This window comes from Moschus berezovskii, chromosome 10 (genome assembly GCF_049115385.1).
Source record: "Moschus berezovskii isolate FMDL1 chromosome 10, NW_MosBer_1.0, whole genome shotgun sequence".
Taxonomy (NCBI): Eukaryota; Metazoa; Chordata; class Mammalia; order Artiodactyla; family Moschidae; genus Moschus; species Moschus berezovskii.
The window spans coordinates 62,980,067-62,999,581 of NC_142469.1; the positions used below are offsets into that span (position 1 = coordinate 62,980,067).

The window sequence follows — 19,515 nt, forward strand, 5'->3', positions numbered from 1 at the left end:
ATTGCTAAAAGCCAAGCGCCTACAGCAGCACGCACCTCGGCTGCCATCCACGTCCTCCTCGGAGCATCCAGAGCCAGCCGAGAGCTCAGAACCTGGAGGGAATCCTGGATCCGCAACCTGACTCCGCTTGCCGCCGATTGGCCCGCGCCCCTAACCCAACCCCCAAGGTTGGGGCGGCCGTTTCTGTGGGACCCGCCCCTAAGCCCTGGGAATCGCCGCCTGGGAGGCCGGCTACGCCTGCCACTCAACCCGAGTGGCGGAGGCTCTCGACTCGGAGCCCCGCCCCCTCCCCCCTAATTGATATTATTGGAGTGTGGAGCAAGCGGCCGGTCTGCAGTCGGAGACTTGCAGGCAGCAAACACAGTGTGAACGAAAGGAGGGGGGAAAATTTTTAAAAAGCTAAACGTGGAGCAGCCAGTCGGAGATCGAGAAGGGGAATCAATGCGTGGAGCGCAATAAAAAATAAAAAGCCCATATACTTCGGAGCAAACAGCATTTAAAAAGCTACGGCTCAACTGAAACCTAAGATAAAACCTGCTCATGCACCATGGTTTTGCAAACTCGACACCCTTCATGGATTATTTTATGCTACATCTGGCTGCTCCACTTGGCACACACCGGAGAAGCGCAGGCTGCAAAGGAAGGTAAGGTGATTGGAAAGCAAAGTTTGTTCTGACTTATTTATTTAGCTGTCTACCTGCAAGAGCCGGCTGGTCCGCGGGGCTGCCGGCCGCGCCTCCGGCGCCCGGCGACCCTCCTCCGCCGGCTCCCCTCCCCCTCACCGCTCCGGCCGCTCCAGGCTGGCCGGTGGCTAGCGGGGCTCTCTGAGTAGTCTGCAGCCCCGCGCCCAGGGCTATTCGCCCGACGAGAGTGGGATTTCTGGCGCAGACTGTCCAGAGGGCGTGAGCATCAAAGGAAGGTGGGGGGGGGCGGGGGTTCGGGGGTGTGGGAACCGCGGATGAGCTCGTTCTCCCGGACCCGGGGCAGGTCAGATCTCTTCCTCTAGCCCTCTGCTCTTCCTCCTCTCGCCGTTCGTCTCACTGGGAGTAAGCTGTGGCCAGAGTTGGTCGGAGACCGGGAAGTGCAGCCTTTAGAACCCTGGCCAGCCCGCCGGCGAGCGGCTGGAGCCTTCCCTGAGGGGCCGTGACTTGTGTGAGCTCCGAACGCTCGGGTTACTAATGAAGTGCTCACTGCGTCGGAGGAGCAGGCGCGGGCCTGCGGTTGGCGCTCGGACGCCGGCGCGGAACAATAACGCCACGGAGGTGAAGCAGCGGACGGCGCGCTCCCCTCGCCCCGCCGGCCGGAGACATCTCCATTCAGCGCGCGCGGCGCAGGTCCCGGCGGGCGCGGGGACAGTGGCAGCCCAGAGGGCTCAGCCCGGCCAGGGGCGGGCGGTGGGAGTCGGGGGCAAGAGAAGGGGGACAAGGGGAGGGCTGGGACTGTGCAATTGATAAAAAGATGCCGCCTGGGCGACCATAAGTCCTCAAACATCTGCCCCCACAGTTCTGCAGTTAGGGAATACGAGTGATCGAACCTGGCCAAAGACATGGACCCCAGGGGCTAGTTCTGGTTCATGAAAACAAGATTCTTTGGGGCAGCTAGATACGTCTGTATATGGCTTTTCCCTCTCGTCTTCTCCTTTGAACCATTGACAGAAGGTAAAAATACCTTTCGGTGCCTGTAGTTGGAGCTGGGGAAAAATAAATCCTGTCAATGGAAACGTCTTCTGAGCAGTGTCACAATCTACCCACCCCCCTCCGTATCGTGCAGGCTGTACGTCTAAAGCTGATTTCCCGATATTGAAAAGCAGAATACTAATAATTGCGTGTCCCTGAAGTGTGGAGGTGGAGGAATCTGTTACCAGATACAGGTCTTGGGGTCGGGAGTTGATAGGCATCGGTACTTGCTTCATCTATGTCTGAAAACTTCCTGATCTAGTGCTGCTTTTTACGATTCTCTTCATGGGGCCTTCTTCGGTCACTCAAACCTCTCCCCCCACCCCCGCAACCAAACGCCAAGACCTACTCTTTGATCCAGCCTGACCTTCTGACCCCAGTTTCCACATCTGCAACCTGTGTTGATGCTGAACCCATTCAGAGCAAACCTTAACTTCCAGCTGTCGGTTTCGCTCTTGCAGATGAACACACATCTGCTAGAAACACACAGCCATACACACCAAAACCCACATTTCTACTCGCGTGACATCAGAGAATAGGGACATTGAATCCGGCAAACTTATATTGATTGCTTCGGAATCTCGGGACCCGAGGAAAAGTTTGCACCGCCGGGGCGAAACCCCGCGCCAAGAGCTAGCGCAGACCGGGGCTGGAGTTTGAGCTATAAATAACTGCATCACTAGGGGGAGAGGTTCCTGCAGTCAGAATGGCTTGCTCGCCCGCGTTTTTCTTCTGGGTGCGAAATACGTGGAGAGGATTCTGATTCTAGGAGGCCGAATTCTTTGCATGCAGAAGTGAGCTGTTTAAAAGGTGGGCGGGGGTGGCGAAGGCGCTCCGCTTCTAGGTGGCGACTCACCCGGCGTGTCGCGGCGGTCAAGGGCTGCCGTTCTGGGAGCGAGCGAGCCCCGAGGTGACGCCGGGGCTCCCAGGGGCCAGCGCCAGGAAGCGCCAAGAGCAGGTGCCTAGCTCTCTGGAGCGGATGGGAATGATTAGAGAAAGATGAGGGACCTCCTTTCTCCACTTTTCCAGCACATGTTCTCTCGGGGAGGTCGGTTCCCGCTACTGGGAGCGCGCATAAAAGTCAGTCTAACGCTTGGAGGCGAAGTGCAGCCGCTGTTTCCTCTCCATTAACGCCGCTGCCGCGGCCCCCTCTGAGGAGACGCTTCCCGATAGCCTCTCTCCTCCTCCCGGCTCCCTCTGGAGCTAGGGCGCCACCAGTTCCCCGGAGCGCCCAGGTCTGGCGGAGGCGTAATGGATGCTCCGCGCGGCTGGCGCGCCCGTATGGCAGCCCCCGCCCCGCCCCGCCGACGGCCCCGCCCCGGCTCTCGCGCTGCCCGCGCGGCCGGGTGCCGGCTCCACCGGCGCGCCCGGCATCTCGCTCCTCACCCGCACCCCCCGCATCCCCAACCCCAGCCCGCGCGGCGAGGGCTCGGAGTCCCGGAACCGCGGACCGCGTGCCGCGGTCCCCACTGACCGCCAGGCTACGCCTCCGCGGGCGGGAAGACCGGCTGGTGCTCCGAGCGGGAAGGCAAAAGCGCGCAGTTACCGGCTGGTCCAGAGAGCAGACAGCGGAAAGGAGACTGGCTGAATCTTTACGAGCTAGTTAAATGCTCAGGGGCCGGTTTCCCTTTTGTTTTTATTTGTTCATTTGTTTCACTCTGTTTGCCATCACCGCCCCACCTGGGTCCCTGGCTCTCACCCCAGGCTGTGCCGAGAGGTAACGGAAAAGCAGTAAATCATCACTGTGCTTATTTCACCTTCAAAAATGACCCAAGAAAGTCTCCTGGGTTTGAAAATCACTTGTCACTACGAAAGACGGAAATAATAATAAAATAAATAATCTCTAAAGAAAAGTACATGGAACCCACATTGTTTGTACATGTTGAGGACAAAAGCAAAATAAACTTGAAAAATCATTTCCTATAAATTAAGTAGTTCAAGCATTTATTGATGTTCCTAGTTCGAAGTACAACTTAGTATTTTTAAAGTGTGGCTTTTACAATTATTATTTGAAAGGGTGCGTGCTATCATGGTCTCCCTGAGAGACTTAAGTATAAAACATTTTGGGAAAAAAGTATTTGTGTATCTATTTTTAGTTACAGGGAATAACCTTGACTAGTGTGAAGGGGTTGAACACATTATCAACTGTTTCTCTCTTTTCTTAGAGTAAAAATTTTCATTACCTTTAACACCACAGTGTTTTACTCTATTAATAGTTATTGAAAAGTTTATTTAAGCGTGTATTTAAGTTCAAATTTTAACATTTTGTTGAGGTTGATGGCAAGCATATTTACATGCCTGAAAATATATTCACCATTATTTCTGGACAGATTGATTCATTTGTTAAAATGCTATGGAATCATGGAAATATTTTTGAAGAATACAAACTTATAACTCTGAAACTAGTTTGAGCAAAGAGAGAATCCTTTAGGAGATTAATTGTCCTAAAAAGCAGTAAAATATATCAAATTGGAAATATGGTATATGTTAATGTGTGACATTTGAATGTATTATCTTACATTATATTGTATTGTAAATGCATCAGGAGCATTTATTACATTTATATAAATATTAATTGCATTTACTTATGGTGGCGTAAAAGCAGAATACAACTGTTTTTAAAAGTCAAGTCTAAGTTTGAATATCCCATTTTGAGAATTAGCTAATGCTTTGAAATATTTATAAATTTAAAAAGTAGAAATATTAAAAACAGATGTTTGAATAACCCAGAAATGTATCTTGTAAGTGATAGGCAATTTATTTTTCTCATAATAACACTGCTTAATATGATTTTTAATTATATTCATTTTGGCTTAAGAGAAGACATTGTGTGTGGAAAGTTAAAAAAAATAAACTCCAATTCTCAAAAGGTACTAGGAAATACTTTTTGAAGAATAGTACAAGTCAGTGACTGAGGAGTAATATGGAATTATGCTTTATTATGTTAATGCTATTTTATTTGACAAAGTTTAGAGCACTCAGTGGTTTACAAAATTCTTTATAATATACAATTACTACAGAATCAGTATGCATCACATATCATTTTTTTACTTTTGCTTTCATGCTTTTGAGTTTTTAATTAATTTTAATATTTCAATTAAAAAAATGTAAGTTGGTTTTTCAATATCTTTCTTCCCTTAAGAAAGTGGAATATTTTTGTCAGGTGGGTCTATATTTCATCATTCTCTAATGTAAATAACTTTATATATTTTAAATCATAAAGTGATAATTGTTTTAAAAATTAGGTTGACTTTAATAACTTTTACAAACATATTTTCACTTTTCATCTAACATTTAGAAATGCAACTTTATTTTTCAGTACTACTGCTGGATTCTAAAGCACAACAAACAGAGTTGGAATGGATTTCCTCTCCACCCAATGGGGTAAGTGCTTCTCCTCCTAAAATACCAACCTTTATTTTTTAAAGTAAGAAATAAAACCTCTTTCCCTTCTCCAGTGGAGTTATTCAGATTCTTCACATTTATTTTCACATATTTTGTTCAATATTTTGTTCGGTTTATAATGAGACATTGAATTCTTGGAGTAGAGATGGTATACTTAGAAACTCTGAAAAATGGATTTAAAGAAAAAACCTCTTTAACCCTAATCTTTTGAGTTCTGTGAGTGGGACCATATGTCAGTTTCCAGGCTATAAATGTTAATTAATTACAGAGAATATGCCTTTCATTAACTCAAACCTCTTTAGTTACTTTATACTTCTTTAGTATAATCACCAGGTAGGTTGTGTGTAGTTCTTTAAAAACAGTAAGTAATCTGTTTTCCTCTTTTGAAAAACGTTTTAGCATTATTCAAAATATACTTGAAAGGATAACTAATATGCTCAACATTATAACATAAAATTTGCTATGAAATATGATTTGGATTCTCCAAAATTTGTACTATGTGCTACCTGTTCTTATTAATCAGAAGTGATGGCAGAGCAAGCACATATCAGAGTAAAAATCTGTTACAATAAATGAGTGAAAGCTGTCCAATAAAATTTTATGAAAATATATAAATAGATTCTAAAATAATTCTGTTAAGTTTCATGTATCCAGAAAGATACATTACTTACTTAAATTTAGTTCAATGTCAATGTCTTTGGGTATTATTTTAATTGTGAAAGAGGGTACGTATTTCATCCCTTACTAAGTAAAAAGGCTCCAAGAAAGGGAATTGTAACCCCCATTGTTACTTAAGTTAATCTTTGGTACAATGAAAAGTTTGGAGTCAAAGAGCATTAAGTATAGTGAGGATATAAAAAGTTTGCAAAGAATGAAAGTCTGAAAGAGATTTTTGAGTATAAGAACATCATGAAATGGACATGTCATAAGCTGGAAGTTAGTTTAAAAATGTAACATGTGAACAATGCAAATCCGTTTAAAGTAGATTAGGTTTTTAAAATGAATATTTGAGATGCTTAAGATCATATTACAGTTATCTGTATTGGTCAGAAAGAACTATGAAAAAATGACAAGTATTTTACAGATTAAAAAGTAGGCTGAGTTTGAAGTATGAATGTCATACTTAACCTTGAAAGTTGAATGGTTTCCGTGAGTAAAATAATACACATTGTAAAAAGAAATTCACAAAAAAATGGAGCACCTTTCTTGCCAATGATAGATGTGGCCCATTTTCCACCCTTCATCAGTTAAAACAGAGATAGAGGATGGTTTTATCTCGTAAGGAGAAGTAAACTGATATATGTTTCTAATATTTCATCCATGCAATCCATAAAATGATAAACCATGACTTTCTGTGTTATCTTGGACTGAAATGGACATTTTATCAGTGCAAAGTATCTTGAGTGAACTTGACCCTACATATCTTACGAATCAGCAGATAATATTAGACAATGATGATTGACAGTATATTCCATGTATAAAATGGGTTGGCTTCAGTTCAGTTCAGTCTCCGCGACCCCATGAATCACAGCATGCCAGGCCTCCCTGTCCATCACCAACTCCCGGAGTTCACTCAAATTCATGTCCACAGAGTCGGTGATTCCATCCAGCCATCTCATTCTCTGTCATCCTGGTTAAATATCTAACTGGAAATAAAATGTTATTAAGATATAAGTGTCTAGAAATAACTTTATAAGCATACTATAAAAGCACACTAGCCAAACTAAGACTTCTTTCCCAGTGTAGAAATCACTGCAGTTTCTTAGAAAGTAAGATAATAAACCTAAAGTTGCATTAAATGCATTAATTTTGTCTCAATCCATCTTAAAGTTTCCCTTCAGGAGTCAATTTTTAAGTAAGCATTAAAAGTTAACTGAGTTTCGTTGGTAGTAAAATTGATTTTTCATACATTGAACAAAATAATATAATTGTTCTTAGAGCTAGAAAAGAGTTCTTCAGATGTATTCCCTCCTAATAATTAGCCTTGGCTTCTTCTAACTAGGGAATTTTTAAAAAGAGCACATTTATCCTTGGAGCTTTTCACTTTTTGGTAGATGCTATTACTAGTTTCACTTCTTTTAATAATTTCAACCTAATTAAGAGGCTAAAATCTGCTCATCCAAATGGATGAATTTGGTTATATTTGGCTAAGAGCCATTCAAAAAGATTATAAGCAGCTAACTAAAATGGAAAACTATGCACTCCATTAACTAGTCACGAACTTAAGTTGTGTTGAGTAAAAACCTGAACATGATAATGGGCTGTTTGCTACATTTGAGGACTTTTGATGGTGTGTATAATAAAATTGTAGCAAATATATGTCATCACAAGAAATTTCTGAATTTCAGGGTATTGCAACTTTGTCTTGTTAGTTTTCTCAGAGCTACTTTTAAAAGTAGATATTAGTATTTTACAGAATATTTAAGGAAATTGATGTTTCTGATCAAGTTTTACAAATAAAACTCATTACCACATGCTTATTTTTTTCCCATTTGCTTTTGTTGAAGCAGTAGTTTAAATATTGCATGCTATGTGACTTTCGATTAGAAGACTAACAGAATTTTATATTTGGCATTTCCTATTAGGGAAATGAATACAAGTAGGTGACAATTTCACTATTAAGGTATCATAAATACAAAGTTGGAAATTTTGTAATAATGGTAAGAAAGGACATAAACAACAATTGCCTTAGGCTTTTAGGTGAAATGAATTTATTAACCAATGAGCAATATAAATAATATTTAGAAAGGTTTAATAATCTTTAAATTGTTATAAATTCGACTGAGCTTATTATTCTCCTTTTTTGTGAAAATAAATGAGTTTGCTGTAGTATATATTATATCACATATGAATGGGCATTTTTAAACATCTGATATTTTTCCTGTCAGAAAGCTTATTACCTAAATGTGATTCAATGTGCTGGTTTGCCATGGACATTTTATTGTCTGTTGAATCATACTTTTATAACTATTTATAGTTATGTGGCATTATGGACAATATTATATGCAACACTGCAATAAATAAATAGCTCTATAAAACGTTACTCCTTTATATCTCATTTTGTAAAGATTGTGAAAGATTCCCCATTATGAATATCAACATGTTGTGAAATGCTCTTGCATTTCAAAGTACTCTTAGCATTTTCTTCCCTGTGTTTTTAGGTACTCTCTTAATTTAAATATAACATCAACACTTAAAATGTCAACGGAGTGATCAGAAATTCTGCCATGTAGCTGTATGTATATGCATTAAATGATAATTTAAGTCATTTTGTTATGTGCTTTAGTCTATAAAAATCATAAGCTCAGTGGAGTCGTTGGCATAAGCAAACACGTGAAAAGCAACACTAATACACCAGCACACAGATACTAAGCAAAATGAAAGATTTATTGTATGCATAAACAATATAAGCAACCTAAATGATGCTCTGCCACCAGGATGAAGCTGAACAGAGAGTCATTCTAAAGGTTACATTGTTTGCCACCGTAAGAGTTCACCTCACTCTTTCAAAGATGCATTTGTGCCACACTAAAGAGTCCTCAGGCACTTGCAAAACCCTAATGTTATTATTTGATGAATGACTGATGACCTTTTCTAAATTTTACAGTGGGAAGAAATTAGTGGTTTGGACGAGAACTATACCCCAATCCGAACATACCAGGTTTGCCAGGTCATGGAGCCCAACCAAAACAACTGGCTGCGGACTAACTGGATTTCGAAAGGCAATGCACAAAGGATTTTTGTAGAATTGAAATTCACCCTGAGGGATTGTAACAGTCTTCCTGGAGTCCTGGGAACTTGCAAGGAAACCTTTAATTTGTACTATTATGAAACAGACTACGACACTGGCAGGAATATAAGAGAAAATCTCTATGTCAAAATAGACACCATTGCTGCAGATGAAAGTTTTACCCAAGGTGACCTTGGTGAAAGAAAGATGAAGCTTAACACTGAGGTGAGAGAGATTGGACCTTTGTCCAAAAAGGGATTCTATCTTGCCTTTCAGGATGTAGGGGCTTGCATAGCTTTGGTTTCGGTCAAAGTGTACTACAAGAAGTGCTGGTCCATTATTGAGAACTTAGCTATCTTTCCAGATACAGTGACTGGTTCAGAATTTTCCTCTTTAGTCGAGGTCCGAGGGACATGTGTCAGCAGTGCAGAGGAAGAAGCAGAAAACTCTCCCAGGATGCACTGCAGCGCAGAAGGAGAATGGTTAGTGCCCATTGGAAAATGTATCTGCAAAGCAGGCTTCCAGCAGAAAGGGGACACTTGTGAACGTAAGTAATGTGTGCTATTAAAATTTCTCTTTGCACTTTTTTCTGTTTCAGTGTCAAAGATTTCAAGTAATAATGATTATTTGAACAGGTGAGTCAGCTTGTATCAGCAGTCTGATTTGGTGGATTTTAAGCAAAGTCACTATTGAACTTCTTGATGATGCCACAGTGATTTCTGCACTAAGTGTGCAATAGGTATTACAGTAAATATTGATGATAATCGTATTTCTTACTAAGATTTAACTAACCCTGTGCTTGACATGGAAGACAACAGTTGTACTTTGGGCTATGAGATTTAAGAAAGAAGACTGGGCAGAGTGAGGTAACATTAATCAGGATTGAATGATGTGTGATTCCTCTTGTTTTGAAACGCATATTGTCTGGACTCATGGGTAGGAGGAAAAGGGCATTAAGGGGGCTGCTAACAAGAGTTCTTCTAACAGAGAAGATACATACAAATAGAGTTACAAACTTAGAATTATTTTTTATAAGTACTAAAACTTCTATGCAAAAATCATCAGATTTCACTTGCTAAATCTCTGAGGTTGCTTCTGCCAAAGCTGTATTTCTTTCCTGGACTAAACAATAAAAGGAGTGTTCCTCTGATAAGTCAAGTTTTAGGTAGACTGCATTTTTGTGGAAGTGGGCCAAAGTAGTTTTAGTTATCAGAATATATCAGCTGGACATTTTCTGTTTTGAAATAATAATAGCATATGAATTTGTGAACCTTTCCTTTTGTCTAATAAAACTGAATTTTCTCTTACATAGCTTTATGTAGTCATAATAATTGGCCAGTGTTTTTCTATTTAAAACTATGTCCAGTGATATTCAGAATTAATAGATATTTTTCTGTTTGTGAATATCCTGAAAATATAATCAGGTTATATTAATTATGTCTCTAATTTATAAATTAGAAAACATAATACATTACCCAAAATAACTTTTATATACTCTTTGTACCCCTAAGGCAGCTGTATAATTTTAATATTCGTACTTCCCAGGTAATTTAGAGGGAATTGTAGTGAAAAATAGTTATTGTAACTAAATGTTTTTTGCTAATTTACCACGTGCAGATACTCTTCCGTGTGCTTTACACAAAAGAGTTCATTTAATGAGATAGATAACATTATCACCTCTATTTTACAGAAAAAATAAAAATGAGACTGTCACGGTTAAAAGACTGCTTGCAATTACTTTAGTAAGTAATTGTCCTAGCTTAGATTCAAACTCAGAATGTTCTGATTCCAGAGCCTAGACTTTTAGCGACAGTATTGCTCTGGCTTCCATCAGAAAGGAAGAAGAATCATAGCAAGTATTACTGTTTCATTGCTGAACTTAAATGCCTTGGTTCTAGTAGTTTGATATGTAAATCAAATTACTTTCCTATAAAATTCTCATTTTCGTAGAATGTTTCAAGAAATTAGCAAATATTTAGATCTGTGCTGTCTAGGAAGCTAGCCGGTGGCCACATGTGAATATGAGGTTCTAAAAAATGATGATTCTAAGTTAAGATATACTGTAAGTATGACTTACACTCTGAATTTCAAAGATTTGGTACAAAAAAAAAGATGTGGCAAACATCAGTAATATTTCATGTTACTTTGATGTTGAAAAACTCATACATTAGAAATGTTGGGTTAAATACAATATAACTTTAAAAGTATTTCAATTGTTTCCTTTTACTCTTTTTTAATGTGGCTACTAAAAATGTAAAAATTGCATATGTGGCTTGTGTTATATTTCTACTCAATGCATTATTTAGATGGAATAACTGAGTAAATATATTTTTTCTGTCCTGATTGAAGTGTTAAATACTTCATGTGAATGGTCGCTAGCATATAAAATGCCTCTGACCCAGCACTCAATTATCATTCCTGCCATAGCTGACATTGTAAAGTGAGCTCTGAGCTAAACAGAGATGATGTATTCCCATCCCCTAGACCAGTTTAGCAGCCTCCTTGGCCATTCCGTGAAGGAGTCAAACCTGTCTACCCACTGTCATCTTTCCCTTTCCCTCTCTAGTAGTATTTCTTATTGAGTAGAACATCCTGCAGGTTCATATGTATGGAAATCAAAAACTGATGGAGATTTATCACTACTAATAGGCAGAATGCTATTCCACTGGGTAAGTATAGAAATATTCTTAGTGAATTCATCAATTCAATGAAATGGAATGTTCTTATTGACTTGAGATTAACAACAGGTACTTGAAAATGATGGAGGATTCAACAATAACTATTATAAGAACATTTTAATGACACACTGTTACACTTCAGCTGTGAAAGCAGCCGGTTTCAGTAGTATGCAGATTTTGATTGATGTGAAATTGGAATTTAAAATGTTTGCACAATTAAAAATGGAACACATAAAAATTCATATAAAAGCACACAATTAAATTTGTCTAGAAAGAAACTGGGAAATAACATTAAAGATCTTTTAAGGTTTAAAGAATTTTAAAGCAAATTATATTCTTTTTTGTTTTATTTTGTGTAATTTAACTCAAATGATATCTACATTTACTTGTTAAGAAAATCAACCAGGAACTGTTTGACTTCTGTACTTCTAAGTATAGAATTTTAGTATGAAAAGCAGTCTTTAAATGCAGTGAAGAGATGTATTTACCGTGAAGTCTCCGGTTTCTTCAAAATGATGAAAATCATCTCATTAAATGTGGTACTATTAAGATTATTTACATTCATTTATTTTGATTTCAAGAATTGGAACCACATTTGAGTACCAAATTGTCGCCTGCAAACTGTGCCAAGGTGCTTAAAAATAAAGTAAAATTAGTTCACTGTCATCTGCATTTATTCTGCATTGGAATAGGTGAAATTAGGTATTAGTAGTGAGAGTTCATTAAAGACATGTGATTCAAGGACTCAAGATGCCTACTTATGGCTCAACCGAAAGAGGATGTGTGCACTGTTTTAATTGTCTACCACGTAACTTTCTTAATTTTTAACCTTAGTGTTGTTGACAAAGGAATTAAATACCTTATACTTAACCATGGCACTATGTTCATTTGCAAAAACATTTCCCTCCTTGGCATAATTCCAACGCATTGCTGTGAGAGTACTTGCCTCTGGAATCAATCCAGGCCTGCCTTTTTAAGTATTTCTCCTGTTTCCTTTCAGTGATCCTGTTAAGAGTTTGAAAACAAATTTCAGCCCATATTGAGGAAAACTAAAGAGTTTGGGAGAGATGGTAGTGAGTCCCTAGCCAAATAACAGTAGTTAGTCACTTAAAGGCAAGTTTATCTGGGCATTTTCTAGAATGGCAGCCTATTGTGATGTGTGTTAAAAGTGTAGTTTGAAATATGGACAATTATGAAAACTGATCACAGTTTTCATCAGTTGATGTAAAAGCTTTTATTTCTTTGTGATTTTGGAAAACATAATTCAATTTTGAAAACCACGTTTCTCAAATCTACTAATATATGGAGAACTTCTAATATTTTTATGCAGTATTTTTATGAAAATATCTTTACACTCATTTAAAAATATAATTCTAGATAGCATGTTATCAAAAAGTCCTTTTGAAAATATTTAGCATATCAGTTCCATCACAACTTCTATGTAAACTAGCCAGTATATTTAGATGGAAGTATATTAATTTAAAAAATGAGAGCAGATTTTATTTTACATATACAAATATTTCTTGAAGACTAGTAAAATTGTATTCTGAAACATAGCTTGAAATTTTTAGAAGTTTTCTACAATTTTATTTCATTAAAAAGTATTCTCAAAGTGTGGAACTTGTTATTATAACTTGAATTTGTATAAGTAATTTGCAGCTCACACTGAAAAATCATGGTCATTTTTCTCATTTAATCCTTATCACACTGCTAAGAGGTAGAAAGTATTTTTTTTCTCTTTCAATTTAGGAAGAAACTGAAGTTTAGGGATATTAATAAATAACAAAATTGGCTGAGAATCCAGGATCCTGTTTATCAAGTCTTTTTTATCCCCTACTACATCACAACGCTTCCTAAAATTTATACCGAACTTCAACCAATGAATTTTAGTTACTGAAGAAGTAATGAAATTTTATTCTAGGTAGGGTGACCATAAACCTAGTCTTCTGAAATAATTGTTTTACTTTATACACTGTGTCTTTTTTCTTTTAAAAATGTTATGATTTGGATAATAAAATATATGGTCAACCTAACTGTAAAAAATCCAAGGATGTGATGCAGTTTACATGCACATACATTGGAACATAGAGATGTGAGCTACTTGCATTATTTATATTGCGTAATTTTAATTTCCTGAATTAAAATGAAGATTTAATAATTTTTTGATGATTTCATATAAAGGAGAATTCAAATAATCATAGGTTTTCTAGTTTTTATTATAAAGGATTTCTCTAAGAGTTGCTTCTTAATATTTTCTATATATCATTATTTTACTAACTTATAACTTATGGACATAGAACAAATGTTATATGTTACTTCAAGAATTAAAATTTCATTAATTAAAACACATTCAATTTAATGGCATTAATAATAGTTAAAATCTGGTTGTTGATTTTAAAAGCTGTGTTTTTCCATAGAAAAGTTGCACTTTGTACCATTACTTTGACATTTACATTTGACAGTAAGAAATATCTCTTTATGATTTATAATATTTATAGTATATAAAAAGAAATATAAGGTACACTACAGAGTTAATAGCTCAGATGCTGGAGTCATAGCTTTTAAATTCTGGCTCAACATCATACCAGGTGCAAAAACTAGGACAATCTTCTAAGCTTTAGTTTCCTTAAGTATAAAATGGTGCTAATAAAAATAGTACCTGTTTCCATAGAATTCTTGCCAGAAGTGAATGAAATAATGCGTGTAGAAACCCTAAGAATAGTATCTGGGACATAGCAAATAATCAGTGAATGCTTGCTGTTGTCTCATTATTAATAATGCAACAAGGAGTTGTCTAAGTAAAGACTTTATCCGTTCAGTCGCTCAGTCGTGTCCGACTCTTTGCGACCCGTGGACTGTAGCCTACCAGGCTTCTCCGTCCCTGGGATTCTTCAGGCAAGAATACTGGAGTGGGTTACCATTTCCTTCTCCAGGGGAATCTTCCCGACCCAGGGATCGAACCCGGGTCTCCCGCATTGGCGGCAGACCCTTTAAACCTCTGAGCCACCAGGAAAGCCCAAAGACTTTATGGCACTGGGTAAATGAACATAAGTTTCCAAAGACACAGATAGTTAAATATCCTTTAGGTCAGTAATCTCATTCCTGGTCATTTGCTGAGGAAGATATATCAATGGAAGGAAAGAACTTTTTATATAACCTTTTTTCCCACCAGCCTTGTTTATAATTTAAAATATTAAAAATAATCTAATTGTCCAAAGTTAAGTGCATCATCTTGATTGAACTTAAAGTATCAGCAGTGTGATGTAGGAATTTTAAGTCATTTATTAATAATTTTAAATGTAAAACAAAGAAAAATATGTTGTATATACTTATATTTATAATTATGAAAAATACACATATGGAAAAGAATAGATAAGAACATAAATAACACAGTGAATGTGTCAGACTGGTGAAATGGTGGGTGATCTTTTTTCTCTGTGTTTTTAAAGTATCTAAGATTAAAATTTTTTAGCAATGTAACCTGGTAGCTTATTCAAACACAACTTGAAATGTATCTCCAAAATATGGGTTTTTAAATTAAGTTAACATCTGTATAAAATCGCTCAGGCAATAGAACAGTGGTAAATGGCAGGTGTAGTTTAAATGATTTAAAAGAGGGGAGATTCACCAAAAGGCATTCAGTAAATACAGGTCATAGATTTTGTTGGTTTTTAAATTATAAAAAGATGGCAAGAGCTGTTTTAAGTGTTTGTTTTTATTAATTCATTTAGACTTATAGAGAGGCATTCCTAACTCAATCTGGTGGGTAGGTACTTTTGTTACCTAGTTTAAAGGATAAAAACATACTTAGAAGTATCTAAAATGTAAAAGTTATACATTCTGTACATTAACTAAGATTTACATAAATGATATGTATACACATTTTTATGTAAGAAAACCAGAGCACAGAGAGGGGTGGGTTAATTACCTAAAATCACACAGCACATAGATTGGCCAACTGCCATTTAATCAAGGTAATCTGACTCCAGAATCCCTGCCCATAACTAATACAGTGTGTCACATTTTTATAGATGAGCATTAATCTATCAGAAAAAAATTTTTTAAAGATAAGATTTCTTTCAGGATGTCTTAAAAGGTGATATAAATTTTCTTCAATTTATAATAATTTCAAAATACTTGTATCTCTGTCTTTCCCAAGCATTTTAAATATTTCATCTGCTTTGCCATTTTCTATTCCAGTTCTTCTTTTATGGAATGGTAAGAATGTGCTTTGTAAAATGTGACAAAGACATTGTTACAGTATTACTCAGAAAGCTTCAGGTTTCTAATAACCAATAAAAATTCCCCATTTTTTTATAGTGGCATTTTATTCTTTTCTAACTTTCAGTTGCATAATTTATCATCCTTGAGAGCCCTGTTCCATCTGCTTGATACTGGTCTCTTGTCCTACCTGAAGACATCTGTAGATGTTTTTATGATGCCCTATCACTTAACATTTGGTCCCCAGTAAACAGAAATGCAAACAAACCATCATAACCTCTCACAATTACCTGTTGTATCTTAATCTCACATATCCCCGGCTTCTTCAGCAACCTCTCTTCCAAATTCTGATGTTAGACACTGGCTGTACTTCCCTGGTTTTTACCTTGCCTTTTTTCTACCCCACAGTGCCACCTACCCTATATCAGACTGTTGAAATTATGCCTTTCCTTACAATTTCAAATTAAATGACACTTATACCTTGTTAGATGATCCTACTTTGTAGATTCCTACAAGTGCTTTGCCCTTTCCCTCTGGAGATCATCATATATGGTCTGATTTTTATCATTGTAATTTCCTTTTACAAATTTTACCTATATTTCACAGTAGCTGGCACAGTTCATTGCACCACCCAGATTTTCCAGTAAATATTTATCATATTTCTTAAAGACTGAGAAATTTGGTAAATATGCTACCTACTCCAAAGGCAAATATATTCTTATTTCATTTTGCTCATAGCATATAGCAAGTTGACATGCTGAGGATAAGCAAACAGGAACAGGAACCTGCTCCAGACATGAGGAATTTATTTCTATGAGGATAATGTAACTACTTATATGTATTCATTGTCATATTGCTATTTTCTATTTGTCCATTGTCTTTATGTTTTTAACTTCTCCATCTTCCTCTTTTAATGAAAGGAAAGCCATTTCTCCCTTTTTACTAACATACTATCTATATCTTAAGAAAAGAGACTGATAGATTTTCCAAAATAAGAAGATCTTGAAGTTTATCTTACATGGCAAAGTGGCGTTTATTTTAAGATTATATTGGTTTTCTTCCAAATTATATATTGTAAATATTATCTTGATTTGTAAAAGAAATGAAAAATAATGCAAAGAAACAAAACACAAGAAGTCAATTCCTAAACTAACATTGCACTCTATATATTGGAAGTTAACATACATTCAGTTTCATGTCCAAATGTATTTCTGCTATTTGAGTTATAACTATATTATAATTTTTGTGTTCGTCTTAAAATTATTAATTTTCAGAACCTTGTAGTACTTTTTTAAAAGGCTTTTTGAATAGGTAATTTGCAAGATCTGGAACAAGTGCCATCCATGTGTGCTCCAGTCCCAAAATATTACTTTTCCCAGGAGCAACTACTGTTAATCAGTTTCTTCTGTCCTTTGCAGAAATATTTGCTCATAATTTCTTTAAAAATATGGAGAAGGATCATTGTGATACTTAATAAGAATCATAGTACAATTTACTTATAGAGCACTGTAGACTTCATTTAAAATTATAGTTTTTTACTCATCTCTAGTCATCTTTGTATGTACCCACAGTTCACTGAAATGATAACTATTCAAAAAATAAAGGACAGAGAGAAAGAAGATCAGATGAAAGTGAGGAAAATTAATCAAAGAGGAAAGAAATATGAAATTAATATATGCAATTTAACTTCATATGATTTAGAAGCTCAGTATATGATATCAGATGATTTCTAATTATCCTATCTTTTTACACCCCTTTATATTTCTAGTGGAAGTTTAAATTGGCATCAGTTTCTAGAAGCTAATGTTAAATTTAAATCATCAATACCTTAAAATGTTGCAATTAGTTTGGTTTTTTTTATTGAACCTTGAGTTGTTTTCTATAATTAACACTAATCTACAATAGATTTTATTCATAATAATATTATGTATAATATAGTTATTTTGTGCAAATAATGCTATTATTTTAATGGGATAGATTTAGCCCAGCCATATATTTACTATTTTTCTTTATGAGCATAAAAATCTGATGCAGGATTCAGAGAGGAAAACTTCAGACAATCCTTTTGTCCAAATTTTCCTCAGAGTTAATTTATCTTATCATATGCAAAATATCACACAAATTCATTTTTATGAAAGCATGTCTTCACTAGGACAGTCACTTATGTGACTAATACTAATACTTGTTAATTCATATAGGAATAATATGTGGGAAGTAGAAGAGTACATTCACATGTAATATGAGGATTGGCAACAAATCCAGTAACAAAAACAATCCACCCTTAAATTTAGGTCAGATTAATGAGATAAAGTCGTTAGTTTTTGTTTTCTGCCTATATTGTCAGCCTCATTAAAAGTTTAGAATCTGTGTGTTTTTGTTTAGTTGCCAAGGTGTGTCCAGCTCTTTTGTGGGATTTCCGAGGCAAGAATACTGGAGTGGGTTGCCTTTTCCTTCTTCACAGATCTTCCTGAACCTGTGATCAAACTCACAGCTCCTGCATCGGCAGGCAGATTCCTTACCACTGAGCCAACAGGGAAGTCCAAGTCTGTGTGTACACATGATATATATTAATCTGGAATAATAGCATTTCACAGGAACCCAGAATAATATATTAATTGAAATAAGTTTACAATATTCTTCTTAACTTTTGTGGTCTTATTAAGAAGTAAGGAAGGTCTATTATTTAGTGTTCTTTGTTTAGTCTAGGGTCAATCAGTGACATAGAAAACAGGGGAAAATGCACTTTGGGGCATTATAGTTTGAAAATTTTTAATGGTTCCGTTTTATGTATTATATATTTTGAATTTTTTAATTTAGTTCATTCATTTAAATTATTTACTGTTGATAATTATCTCTTGCTTCCAATATATTAGAAAATGAAGAGGCTTTGAAAGGACCATAACTGTGGTTTATTTTTTGTTTCATGTGTCATCTAGTTAACATCTCATTTAACCTCTTAACTCTGCTGGTGTCAGCCTCAGACCTGCACTGAAGCTATTAACTCTGAAATAGCCTTTCAAAGAAAACCTAGATCCAAGGAAGGGTATTAACATTGCAGTGCTTTTATTAATAAAATACAATATTGATCACATAATTTACGTATCTTATCTTTGTTACTTATCAGAGTTGCTTAACAATTTGTCATGTTACTATTACCTGTTATACTTTTTAAGAAGATTGTTCTTTTAAAAGAGAAATTAAGGGTGGGCGTGTAAAGATGTGAATATCACTAGATATAATAAAAGTTTTTTTCTGAGAAAAATAAATTGATTATTAATAAATTCACTACATTAATCTTTGTTTTCCAATGATATATATAAGCATATATATGTTTATTTTAATAATAGTTTATTATTTTAGCTAAACAGTTCCCATATAGACAATGACACTTAATGGTATTAACTTACCTAAATGATATTAATTAATGACCTTAATTTAAACTAGTAGGTGATCTAAGTAAACTTGATTTCAAAAAATGTTTCTTTATATCTTCTGTTTTTAAAAGGTGAAATAAAGTATACTACATAGTGTTCTTATTTTAGTTGACATTTTGCTGTAAAGTAGTTTTATCCTTGAAGAGAGATGTGAGATATGTATCTTACCCACTCAAATGTATAAATTCTTTATCACACAAATGTTCTGTGGACATTCTTGTGCTCCTTGAGGGTATAATCTCCTCCAAGACAATTAGAATCACAAATTCTTGAAAGCTGAGTGTACCTTAAAGATTTATCAAAGATAAATTGAAGTTTTTTTTTTTTTTTGAGAGGATTGTAATAAATGGGACAACTAAAAACCTCACTTA

General features: G+C 36.3%; 1 protein-coding gene across 3 annotated transcripts in view; it reads left to right on the plus strand.

Moving 5' to 3' along the window:
- Window positions 1-350: 350 nt before the first annotated feature.
- EPHA7 (EPH receptor A7) overlaps window positions 351-19,515 on the plus strand; it is a 219,254-nt gene continuing 200,089 nt past the window's right edge. For all 3 annotated transcript variants that reach the window (XM_055433213.2, XM_055433215.2, XM_088840708.1), the window contains exons 1-3: window positions 351-644; window positions 4,996-5,060; window positions 8,689-9,358. In XM_055433213.2, coding sequence (XP_055289188.2) covers window positions 548-644; window positions 4,996-5,060; window positions 8,689-9,358 — 832 coding nt within the window. In that variant the 5' untranslated portion in view covers window positions 351-547. The remainder of the gene's footprint in view (window positions 645-4,995; window positions 5,061-8,688; window positions 9,359-19,515) is intronic.